At 40.7% G+C, this 12949-nt stretch overlaps 2 protein-coding genes across 4 annotated transcripts in view; one reads left to right on the top strand and one right to left on the bottom strand.

The window, feature by feature from the left end:
- Positions 1–9104, bottom strand: part of GALK2 (galactokinase 2) — a 139619-nt gene extending 130515 nt beyond the window's left edge. For both annotated transcript variants that reach the window (XM_062205875.1, XM_062205876.1), the window contains exon 1: positions 8818–9104. In XM_062205875.1, the coding sequence (XP_062061859.1) occupies positions 8818–8837 (20 nt within the window). In that variant the 5' untranslated portion in view covers positions 8838–9104. The remainder of the gene's footprint in view (positions 1–8817) is intronic.
- Positions 9105–9175: 71 nt separating this feature from the next.
- The window catches only part of COPS2 (COP9 signalosome subunit 2), a 32806-nt gene continuing 29032 nt past the window's right edge, over positions 9176–12949 (top strand). For both annotated transcript variants that reach the window (XM_062205879.1, XM_062205878.1), the window contains exon 1: positions 9176–9284. In XM_062205879.1, the coding sequence (XP_062061863.1) occupies positions 9231–9284 (54 nt within the window). In that variant the 5' untranslated portion in view covers positions 9176–9230. The remainder of the gene's footprint in view (positions 9285–12949) is intronic.

Here is a 12949-nt window from a genome sequence, read left to right as displayed (position 1 = left end):
GGGCCCAAGGACTTGGGCCATCTTCTACTGCTTTCCCAGGCCATAGCAAAGAGCTGGATCGAAAGTGGAGCAGCAGGGACTGGAACTGGTGCCCACATGGGATGCTGGCACTGCAGGCAGCGTCTTTACCTGCTACATCACAGAGCTGACCCCCGTGATAGATTATTAAACAGAAACCTAATTAATAAAGTCGAAATTGTTTCTCAAAGGACATTACTCTCTTTACAGGTAAAATATTACACCAAACAAAAATAAATAAAACAGACACTAAGATAAAAGAAAAACTTGATTCAACATAACAAAAAAAGCATGACTATTACAGTCTAGGTCTCAGCTTAGAAATGACTTCTTCCTCCAGGAAGTTCTCCCTGTTTCCTATTCCTACCTCTACCTTCAAAATTAAGTGAAGCTATAATCAGTTATCTGAAATAATGTTATTTCTATTGTTTAGTTATGCAGCCTCTATAAAAAAATATTTCCAGTGCCAGCACTGTGGCATAGCGGGTAAAGCCACCGCCTTGCAGTGCCAGCATCCCAAATGGATGCCAGTTCGAGTACTAGCTGCTCCACTTCAGATCTAGCTCCCTGCTAATGCACTTGGGAAAACAGTAGAGGATGGCCCAAGTTCTTGGGCCTCTGAACCCATGTGAGAGGGCTGAAGAAGCTCCTAGCTTCTGGCCCAGCCCTGGCTATTGAGGCCATTTGGGGAGTGAACCAGGAGATAATGGTCCCCTCTCACACTCCCTCTCCCTCCCTCTCCCTCTCCCTCTCTCCCTCTCTCTCTGTCTCTCCCTCTGTGTGTAATTCTGCCTTTCAAATAATAAAATAATAAAAAAAAAATTCTAGCTTGATTTATAATCAAAAAGTATTGGTCACAGTTGGAAGAATCTAGTCACTAAGTTGGATATTTTTCCATTGTGATAAATAATGTGTTATTCCTTCTAAGTTTCTTCTTTATAATGTGTTATGTTCTTAATTCTATATATAGAATAAATATATGAGGAGGCCAAAATTTTCAAGAGATGGAATTAAAATATAAAAATATATAAACTATTTCTCAACATACATTCAAGTCCAAAACACTTTTGTGATAACAGTCTAACAGTAAGTGATAATACTCTAACAGTCATATATCCCACCTCTAAAAAAACTGAGAATTCTGGAATTTAATCACGTCAATGCAGACTTTTTTACATTATTAACTGAAGAAAAATGGGTGCCTTTAGAGATTTTTTTAAGACTGGGAAACAAAAAAACAAAAGTCAGAAAGGAACCAAATCAGAACTCTAAAGTGGCTGCCTAGTCATTTCCCAACAACGCTCTTAAAATTGCCTATGTCTGATGAGAGGAATGAGAAAGGAACACCCTCATGGTGGAGAGGGACTGTCTGGGAAAGCTTTCCTGGGCATGCTTCTGCTAAAACTTTGGTTAACTTTCTCAAAACACTCCCACAATAATAGATGCTATTGTCCATTAGCCCTCCAGAAAGTCAACAAGCAAAACGCAGTCTGTTTTTGCTTTGATGGGACCACTTTCAACTCTTAGTAGCCATTGCTTTGATTGTCCCTTGTCTTCAGAATTGTTCTGGTAAAACCATGTTTCATCTGCAGTTTCAACTTCTCAAAGAAATGTTTCAGGATCTTGGTCCAACCTATTCAAAATTTCTATTGAAAGATTTGTCCGTGACTGATTGGTACAAGTTTTGGTCCCCCATTGAACAGAAAGCTTGCTCCACTTCAGTCTCTCAGTCGGAATGCTGTACGCTGAACCAATTGAGATGTCTATGATGGTAGCTACTGTTCCTGCTTTCAATAATTTGTCTTCCCCAGAAGAACCTCCTGGCTTTGGATCAGCGCAGATCCGGCTGTTGCAGACATCTGGGGAGTGAATCAGCAGATGGAAGACCTCTCTCTCTATCTCTACCTCACTGTGTAACTCTGTCTTTCAAATAAACAAAATAAATATTTAAAAATAATAATAATTTGTCTTCTTCAACCAGAGTATGAACAAGATGAACTCTTCCTCACAACTACATGTGGATAGTCTGCTACTGTGAGCTTGACCTTCAACACAAACTCATCCCTTCTTAAAGTCAATTTTCTACTTTTGAATTGCTAACTGTCCCATAAACTTTTTGTGAGGCATCAATGATTTCACCATTCTTCTACTCAAGCTTCAGCATAAATTTGATGTTTGTTCTTGCTTCAATTTTAGCAAAATTCATGTTGATGACAAAGGCTTTTTTAAATAGTGTATTTTTCTTTTTAGTGCTTCAAATGAGATTCTATTCAGAAATACTACAAGTTTATTGCAATAATACAAGTTCATTTTGGTGTGGAAAACTTTTGAACTCCATGCATAATTCTCTGTAATGCTCATTTTACATGAACTGTTCAATGGTTACATGTTATCTTTTTAGTTCATAATCATTTAAGCCAAAAGGTGAAAGATAAGCTCATGAATCAGGGAAATATATATTTATGTCATTAAGTATAATATTCTAATATCTTATAAATCAATATGAAAGGGACAGAAATTGTGTAAAAATTATTTACAGAATATAGTTTTGCAAAGCGAAAAACTAAACAAAATTTCTGAGCACCCTCTACTTGCCTCTCATGGTAATTATTACACCAGTACTGTAAATATTTGTATGTTGGCTTGTTTATCTATTGTCTACACCTTGCTACTCAAAATGTGGTCTTCAAACAAACAGAACCAGCATCAGCATCACCTGGGAGCTTTTTACAAATGCAGAATCTTTTTTTTTTTTTTTTGACAGGCAGAGTGGACAGTGAGAGAGAGAGAGAGACAGAGAGAAAGGTCTTCCTTTGCCGTTGGTTCACCCTCTAATGGCCGCCGCAGTAGGCGCGCTGCGGCCGGCGCACCGCGCTGTTCCGATGGCAGGAGCCAGGTGCTTATCCTGGTCTCCCATGGGGTGCAGGGCCCAAACACTTGGGCCATCCTCCACTGCACTCCCTGGCCACAGCAGAGAGCTGGCCTGGAAGAGGGGCAACCGGGACAGGATCGGTGCCCCGACTGGGACTAGAACCCGGTGTGCCGGCGCCGCAAGGCGGAGGATTAGCCTTGTTGAGCCACGGCGCCGGCCAACAAATGCAGAATCTTGGGCCCAGACTTACTGAATCAGAATCCACAATGCAAGCCAACCAATCCACTTCAAATGGAGTAAAAAGTAAAATTAATTTTAATATTTTATTGAATATATACAAAATCTTATTTAAAATATAATAATTTTAAATCCAGATATTTACTTTTTGTGGTAAGCCTCCATAATCCAGTGTATGTTTTACACTAAATGCACATTTCAGTTCCAGTTGGAAATAAGGGGTTAATACATTAGATGGCACAGATCTACCCTATAAGCTCCCTGAAGGCAGGGACTGTTTTATAAACTCTGGCTGCAAAATTTGAAAATTGCAATTTCAAAAAATAGAGACTTTTTATAACATCAAAATCAACTTAAGGAATGAAACTACTATTATGTTATAGAAGAGAAAAAATTTCTCTTAAATTTAATGGCTAGAGTCTACAAGTTAAATTGACAAATAGATTAACAGGAGAAAAAGCATATAAATTTTGACATTTTAAATTCTGTGTAAATGAGGGCTTCACTGAAAAGAAATGAAATGTCAAAGAAGTACTCAGAAGTTTAATAAATAAAGAGAAACAAATTGTGGAGAAGTAAAGAGCAATACATAGGGAGAGTTAACAGCAAGGATTTGGCATAGTTAACAGCAAGGATTTGTGCTAGCTCTTCTCATCCTGGTGTAGGAGAGGGGGCATATTTATGTTACCTGCACAAAGGGAGCTTTATATCATGTTTTTAGGCAGATAATGAGAGAGCAGAGAACTCTTCTGCAGCTGTTAGTTCTCAACTGACTTCAGCTCAAAATAATCCTGATGTCAAAGTGACATATTTGGGGGTGAGGTATTCCGGACTCCTTCAATTATTAGTTATCCTCTATTTGCTCATTACTTCTATGGCAATTTTAGAGATGAAAGGTGTTAACTGCAGTGCAAAGCATTCTGAGGTCTTAGTATGAGTAGTTGATTGAGTTATGATCCATTTACTGAGTACTTTGCAAACACCATTCATCTACCTGCACCATTTTATTTACTCTAAAGAAAGCGTGACAGACTAAATGGAGAACTAACCAGGTAAGGACATCAACTTGAGGTGGAAATGTAGTGAGATCCTGCAAACAGAACTCCTTGCAAGAAGGAGTGAGTATTAAAAGTAGGCAGAAATAACATTTTGATAAGTCAATCAGTAGGGTCATAAGATGAGGGGCTATGCTCCAAAAACAAAAGTCACCAATTTGCCTTTGGAGAACAGAAAATTCCTTTCCTTGGTGAAGTATACAATTTATGCTATACATGAACTATATGAGATAATGTTGTGCTATCTAACCCCCATATGACATCTGGATCCATTTTCCACCCTTCTCTGTGCTACTGGGGGCTGGCTGGGGTTGCTCAGGGAAGGACTGGAAGGGTATAAGAGAACTGAGGCAGACATATTTGTTTCCCCAACCTCCTACTACACCTTTGACAGGGCGTTGTGGCAGTCACTGTGTTTTTCTACAATCACAGATGCTGTTGGGAAGCTTTATCTTCCATGCCTCCCTCCTTTTTCTAGGCTCTGGTAAAACCATTTCTTTCCTTTTCCCTTTCAAGCCTTCAAGGTGAGATAACGATTCCCAGCCTGCTGTTAGAATTTTAACCTCCTAATTTTTTCCTTAAGCCTGCTTCCATCAATGTAAATATAAATAGTCCCTTCATTAAGCTCTTTTCAGTTAAACCCTCTGAATATTTCATGACCTGGGCCAGCACTGTGGCATAGTAGGTAAAGCCTCCACCTTGCAGCACTGGCATCTTATAGGGGTGCTGGTTCGAGTCCCATCTGCTCCACTTCCGATCCAACTCTCTACTGTGGCCTGGGAAAGCAGTAGAAGAACGCTCAAGTCCTTGGGCCCCTGCATCCACCTGAGAAGCCAGAGAAAGCTCCTGTCTCCTGGCTTCAAATAGGAGCAGCTCTGGCCATTGCAGCCACTTGGGGAGTGAACCAGTGGATGGAAGATTCTCTCTCTACCTCTCTCTTTCTCTACCTCTGCCTCTCTGTAACTCTGCCTTTCGAATAAATAAATAAATGTTTAAAAAATAATCATTAAAGAAATAAAAATTAAAAGCATAATAAGATACTACTGGCCGGTGCTGTGGCTCAACAGGCTAATCCTCCGCCTAGAGGCACAGGCACACCGGGTTCTAGTCCCGGTCGGGGCACCGGATTCTGTCCCCGTTGCCCCTCTTCCAGGCCAGCTCTCTGCTATGGCCCGGGAGTGCAGTGGAGGATGGCCCAAGTGCTTGGGCTCTGCACCCCATGGGAGACCAGGAAAAGCACCTAGCTCCTGCCTTCGGATCAGCGCTGTGCGCTGGCCGCAGCACGCCGGCCACAGTGGCCATTGGAGGGTGAACCAACAGCAAAGGAAGACCTTTCTCTCTGTCTCTCTCTCTCACTGTCCACTTTGCCTATCAAAAATTAAAAAAAATAAAAATAAAAATAAATAAGATATTACTATACTCCTTCTAGAGTGGGAGTGGCTAACATTAAAAAGACTGACGACACTAAATGTTGGCAATGCTATGAGGCAACCAGAACTACTATACATTGCTGGCAAATACACAAAAAGGTAAGATCACTTAAGAAAAAAATTTGGGGGCTGGCACTGTGGCATAGTGGGTAATGCGGCCGCCTGCAGTGCCAGCATCACATATGAGCGCCGGTTCAAGACCCGGCTGCTCCACTTCCGAGCCAGCTCTCTGCTATGACCTGAGAAAGCAGTATAAGATGTCCCAAGTCCTTGGGCTCCTGCAGCCACATGGAAGACCCAGAAGAAGCTCCTGGCTCCTGGCTTTGGATCAGCTGTTGCGACCAACTGGGAAATGAACCAGCGGATGGAAGACTTCTTTCTCTCTCTACCTCAACTTCTCTCTCTCTGCAACTCTGACTTTTAAATAAATAAATAAATAAATAAATAAAATCTTTTTTAAAAAAGAGGGTTGCTTAAAAATTGAAACACACACCTATCATATAATGCAACCATTTCACTATTTGGTATTTACCCATATTAGTATCGATTGCTGTATTACAATGTTACTACAAACTTAGGTGTATAAAGTAATACACATTTACTATTGCACAATTTCTGTGGCTCCGGAGGCAGGGTATGGCTTAGATAGGTCCTCTACTTTATGGACTCACAGTCTTAACTGAAGTTCAAGTAGAGAAGGATTCAGTTCCTTGTGTGCTGTCAGTCTGAAGGCCACAGTTTCATCCTGGCTGTTGGCCCAGCACTACCCTCAGCTCCCTGTCACGTGGGTCTTGCTGCATGGGCACTTGCCAACAAGGAGAAAATCTCTCCTAACAGAATAGATTTAATAACCTGTGTAATGTAATCATGTACACGTAATCATGCACATCAGCTATGCCGCTGTATCTTAGTAGAAGAAGCAAGTCACAGGTCTTACCTACACTCAAGGTGCAAAGACTTATCCAAAGGCACAGATGCTGAGGCAGCCACCTCATAGTCTGTGTGGCACATAACTGAAGACAAATGAAACCTCTGTCCACACAAAAACTTGGACATGAATATTCTTAGAAGCTTTATTTATATTAGCCACAAACTGAAAAAACTCAAACATCACCAAAAGGTAAATGGATAAGATAAATTGTGGTTGATCCATACAATGGAACACTCAGCAATAAAAAGAAACAACCAATTTCCCCGTGGAGCAACAGATAAATCTCAAAATGATTTTACTAAGGAAAGGAGCCATCTGATTCCATTAATATAAAATTCCTGAAAATGTAATCCAATCTATAGTGACAAAAAGCAGATCAGTGGTTGCTTAAGTGAAGTGGGGGAGGAGATGAATTGTCAAGTAATCTATGGACAAACTCCTGCAGTGACAAATATATCTTGGTATGCTCATGGTTTCACAGGTGTATACATAGCCAAACTAACCAAACTGTACACTTTAAATATGTGCAGCTTAATGTTCCTCAATAAAGCTGCTAAATTATATTCCAATAATGCTTTAAAAAAAAAGTCCTCACTTGCTTTGATGCCAGAATTCCATATGGACTTCAAGTCTCAGCTGCTCCACTTCCAATGCAGCTCCCTGCTAATGAGCCTGGAAATGCAGCAGAAGGTGGCCCAACTCCTTGGGCCCCTGCACCCATCTTCTAGGCTCCTGGCTTCAGCCTGGCCCAGCACCAGTTGTTGCAGCCATTTGGGGAGATGGAAGATATCTCTGTGTGTGTGTGTATATGTGTGTGTGTAACTCTGCCTTTCAAATAAACAAAAATTCTTCAATTATTTATCATTGAATAAACTTGATGTCAACAAAAGTAAAAAAGAATATCTTAACTACTCAAAGTATTCGGGAAAGGTTCTATAAATGAGGTAACATTTAAATGGACTCCTAAGGACAGGAAAGATTTCTCCACATTCCCTGTACAAAAAGATTAATTCATTCACATGTTTATTCAATAAGCATTTACTAATACCTATGTACCCAAATAGCATGCTAAGGACTGTGAAGGCCTTTTCATTTGCTTTTAACAAATTTCCAAATTGGGCCTAATAAATTTGGCTATGGCCAAGGAAATTATGCTCAAAACTCAGCATCCTTTTTCCTAGTGTTCCTAGTCACCAATTTACTTGCATGATCCTTTCCTCATTACAGGAGTAAGGAATTCCAATTAAAAACAGAAAATTATGTAAATAAATTCAATGTGAATCATTACACAGTTATACATGTAATCAGTATGTGTTAGTAAAATGACACCATGTTCATGTGGCGCCATCTATGCCCCATCTATGCAAGGGTAGGTATTTGGGGCAGCATAAAGTCACCACCTGACTCCCGCATCCCTGGTCAGAGTGCCTGAGTTTCAGTCTCCACTGCACTTCCAATTCAACCCCTGCTAGTGCACACTCTGACAGGCAGCAGGCCAGGGCTCAAATACTTGGGCCCTTTCCACTTAAGTGGGAGGCCTGAATTGAGCTGCAGGTTTCCAGCTTTGCCTTACTGCTTTTATAAGAATTATGACACAACACCCAGTGAGTACTAAAAAACCCGACTGTAATTCCTTTTCCTGGATATTTTTTCTAAGAAAAAATAAAATGTCAAAGATACTCACTTAAGAATTGTTTCAAATAGTGCTATTTTTGCAACATTCTGGATGTACAGTAATAATGGATAAATTAGAGCATGCTGCTACATGCAAAGGAGGGATTATTACATAACCATTGAAACAATAATTGTCAAGAATATATCGCCCCTGCCTCTACAAAATTGGTGTAAACAGAATCCAAAATTATATCTGGGCCACAACTATGTTTATAGACTAAAAGGAACAAAACCGGATGTTGATATGGAAAAAGCTACCTGTCTGATAAAACAGTTTTTCCTCTTATATTTTCACTTTTTTTCTGCTCACGGCTTTGTGCAAGAACAATGCAACTTTTAAAAATAGGTCGTTAACTGTTACCTTAATTTCGTCAAGGCAGTAAAGGTCAGCATATAACTCAATAAGATTTAAGGCGCCTCAACTGATTGACATACGAGTATACCTAGGTTGAGATATCCACTTAATTGTTTCCCCGACTACAAATATAACCAATATTGCGTGTAAACTGTGTTGCTGAAAGGGTCGCCAACCATCACAAAACACCCACCGCAACGTGTGGACCAAATGCATGTAGATAACGGTAGCAAAAATAATACAACCTGTCATACAGCACGGTCATGCTCAGCCTTTTACCCGCGAAAGGCTTCTGGTCCTCGACTGGCTCTTTCTTTGACCAGAATGAGATAGTTCCAGACTCGCAGGCAAAAGAGAACTGTTCCCTCACGCTGGAGGCTCGAAACTGCTCGACCGGCGCGCAAGGTTCCGATTCCCCAGTTGCTATGTTTAGTTGCTAAGGCACCAACCGTCTCGCAGGAAGAGCCGGGTCGTGTGCCTCCTTTTGGCGTCGTAGCTAATCCTCTCGGTGCTGAGCACATTGGTTCCGGGAGGAAACGCAGCTCCTCTAAGAGCCACGGGAAGGCGAAGAGAAGCTGGGAGTGACGCGCTGAGCCGCGGAGGATTGTGGGAGGAGGTTGTCTCCAATTTCTCCTCCCCCTCCCCCCACCCGGCCAAGATGTCTGACATGGAGGATGATTTCATGTGCGATGATGAGGAGGACTACGACCTGGTGAGGCGCAGGGGACGGAATGCTGGGACTGGAGACGGTGTCTGGCTTTCCGGGCCGGGGCTGTGGTGGCCGCGGCCTTTCTCTGTGGAGCATGTGCCCCTTCCAGCTTGTCCCGGTGTAGTGACAGGACGGGTTTACCTCCTCCCCCTTCCCGCACCGGGCCTGGGCCCTGCTTCTCCAGCACGGGGGGAAGAGAGGGTCAGGGAGGCTGCTAAGGGGGTCCTAGGCATTGCGTTCCAAGTCCAGGCGCCTCCTTGGTTTACACGGGCGTCAGGTTCTCGCTGCCTCCTGCCTCCTCCCTTCCACGCGAGACGCCTCAGGGACCGTGCAGCGGTCTAGGCCCTGGCTTTGCCCTTTCGGGCCCAGCATTCCGGGCCCTTGTGCTTCACACTTGAACTGAGCAGAACTGAGCAGGTTGTTAAATGCTGGGAGGAGAGTCTGAGAACTGGGGGGCCATACTGCTGCCAGGCCTGGCCCGGAAACGCTACTTGTGAGTCTCCTGGAGATAGAGACCTCACAGTCAGGTCCAGGGCCGGTTCTGGTCCCAGGTAGAGGTGCAGTGGACAGGTCAGAGCAAGGAGAACTGCAAAAAGTTGTTGAACTGTGTGTTCGGGTCTTTAAAGAGAAAAGCTGGGGAGGAGGTTTTGCTGCTGCTGCTGCTTGGCTTGTTGTTTGGGAGGAGGGGTAAGGGGATTGAACCAATGGCTTTTTTTCTTAGGAATTACCCAGTATTCAAAGTTTAAAATATCAACAGCGTAGGAATAAACGGATCTGTCTACTTGACTGGTGCTTTTTAAAGATGGGAGGTTTAATTTAAGAATGCCCTTAATAACATTTCTGGTTGCTTTTCAAAAACATTATCTGGGAGCCAAGACAAATTATCTTGACCAAGAATTAGCGTCATCTTTGCTTTGCTGCTTTTTGCTTTTTTTAATTTTTATTTTCATTTTCTTTTAATGTGGGCTGTTTGGTTCTTATATATTGTAATGATGCTGCATTATCATCAAGTTGTTAAGTAGATTCTTTGGGAAGTGTGTCTCATCTTAACATCTTAGTGCCCGAGATTCTCAAGTTATGAATATATTTGTTTTTAATTTGTATGTAATGTATATTTGTATAGGACAGTCCATAGTCATCTCAAATTAATCTTTGCATTCTAGAAGAAGGCTCATTTTGTAAAAGGAATAGGGAAATGCTTACTGTTACTTGAAAGTCATAATAGATTTAGACAATTCTGTAGTTGCAGTTTTGCTAATAGTTATGGTTCTACATTACATTTCCGTTTATGCGACCCAAACCAGTTGTAGCACTGCTCTCAGTTTATTAAGCTTGTATTACTTGTGGAATCTATGTTATTTTTATTATCATGTTTATTTGTATTTCAGGCGTTTTGTAGCTATCAAAGTGTTTCTTTTACACGTGTTTGTGTTTGTAAATATTCCTGCTCATCTCTTTCGTAAGCAATGGTCTATTTAATAGCCACTTATCTACAGTGTAATTAACTTGAAGATCATCAATGTAGTGACAGCAGTGAGAATCTTATTGTTTCATTAAATACGCCATTCTTTTTTGCAAGATTTTTAATTAAACATATGGTGTTTTAATTTGGCTATGGTTCCACAGCCTTTTAGGGCCTACACTGCATGAAAGTATATGTAGTTGTTTTGACTTTTAAAAAATTTTGTTGACTAACTTTTTGGGTTTTTTTGGTTTTCAGCATTCTTTTAAATAGCTGTCCCTCACCTTAATCTCCCTCTCATGTAGATAACATTCTGGATTCCCAATCAGGTGTTAAATAATGGAAGCTCTTACTCCCATCTACAGATAGTTAAAACTTTCAGAAAACTTAGTAACTGATTTTTCAATCATTAAACAGCGTGAATTCAAAAAAGTTCATGAAAATGCATATTAGGAAAAAACTCTGCATGGATTTCAAAGTTTTTGAACCAAAATAACCTATTAAATCCTCATATGTTTAAAAAGAAGACTCAAGGAATATGTTGTATATTGCCATTTTATACTTTTGCCTAAGAGTTTTTTTTTTTAAGATTTATTATTTCTTTGAAAGTCAGAATTACACAGAGGAAGGAGAGGCAGAGAGAGAGAGAGGTCTTCCATCTGCTGGTTCACTATCCAATTGGTCGCAACAGCCAGAGCTGCGCTGCTCCAAAGCCAGGACCCAGGAGCTGCTTCTGGGTCTCCCATGCGGCTGCAGGGGCCCAAGGACTTAGGCCATCTTCTACTGCTTTCCAGGCCATAGCAGAGAGCTGGACCAGAAGTAGAACAGCCGGGACTCAAACCGGCACCCATATGGGATGCCAGCACTGCAGGCGGCTGCTTTACCAACTGCGCCACAGAGCGGGAGAACTATTTTTGAAGATTCATTTGATTTATTTGAAAGGCAGAGTTAGAGAGGTCTTCCACCCACTGATTCACTCCTCAAATGGCTACAACGGCCAGTCGGAGCCAAGAGCTTCCTCCGGGTCTCTCATTTGGGTGCAGGGCCCAAGGAGTTGGGCCATCTTCAGCTGCTTTCCCAGGAGCATTAGCTGGGAGCTGGATTGGAAGTGGAGCAGCTGAAACTTGAACCACTGCCTACATGGGATTCCGGCACTGCAAGCCAAGGTGTTGGCCTTTTTTTTTTTTTTTTTTTTTTTTTTTAATAGTTATTTTGCTTGAGTCTTTTTTCTGTAGCTTAGGATTTTAAAAGTCTAAGAATGACTTGCTGTCTTAGGGAGAGAGAAAAATAAAAGCTTGTTGGAAAATTGGTCATCACCTCATTTTAGTTAAAATATTAACTAGAGCTGAGTGTTTCTGACCACATTAGTACCATATTTTTATAGTTTTCCAATGATAAATTTTAACACCTGAATCACTTTTTGTTCTTACCCAACCTAGTGGAAATAAGTAGTTAGAATATCACCTGAAAAATTAAAAATGTTTCTTGACTGTTTTATCCAAGAAAGTAAATAACAATTTGTTCCCAAGATCTAAAAGGAAAAAGAAGAAACAAAGGTAAAAACAACTCAATATGCTTGCCTCGTACCTCTAAGGTCTGTTTAACTTATACGAGGGAGAAGCAGGCATTTTTTTAAGCATAGCAATCTATGTAACTGAATAGAGAGGTTGGAGATGGCACTAGTAAATGCCTTTTAGCTCAGTGCTTATTTTCTGGATTTATAGGTTATTTGCTGGTCTAATACTAAAATAAAATTACTTCATACCAAAAGTTATTCTTCAGTAAGTCCTATTATACCAGGGTACTTCACAGAATATGTGGAACCGTGGAATTCAAAGATAAGTTTGATGCAAGAAAAAATTGAAATCCAAGCATAGTTTTTTCATAGTACACATTTCCCATGATCTTTTTTGAGAAACCCTCATATGTGTGGATTTCAAATTGTTTGCACCAAAATAAGCTTATTTTCAATTTCATTGCTCATGAAGTTTTTGAAGTATCCTTGCAGTTTTATTTATATGTATTAAAGGTAAAACATTGTTCAAAAAATATAATAATTCCACTTAGTTAACTGTGTTACCAAATTGTGAACCTCATTATGTTTTCTTAGTCATATTCATAGTCAGGATTAGTGAATGAATATATACTAGTGTTATTCTTTTCTTAATACATAGCAGGATTTATTGTTTAATGTATTTGAAAGACG

The sequence above is a fragment of the Lepus europaeus genome, chromosome 11, assembly GCF_033115175.1.
Source record: "Lepus europaeus isolate LE1 chromosome 11, mLepTim1.pri, whole genome shotgun sequence".
Lineage (NCBI taxonomy): Eukaryota > Metazoa > Chordata > Mammalia > Lagomorpha > Leporidae > Lepus > Lepus europaeus.
The sequence above is the reverse complement of the archived record's forward strand: the minus strand, read 5'-3'. Positions and strand labels throughout refer to the sequence as shown.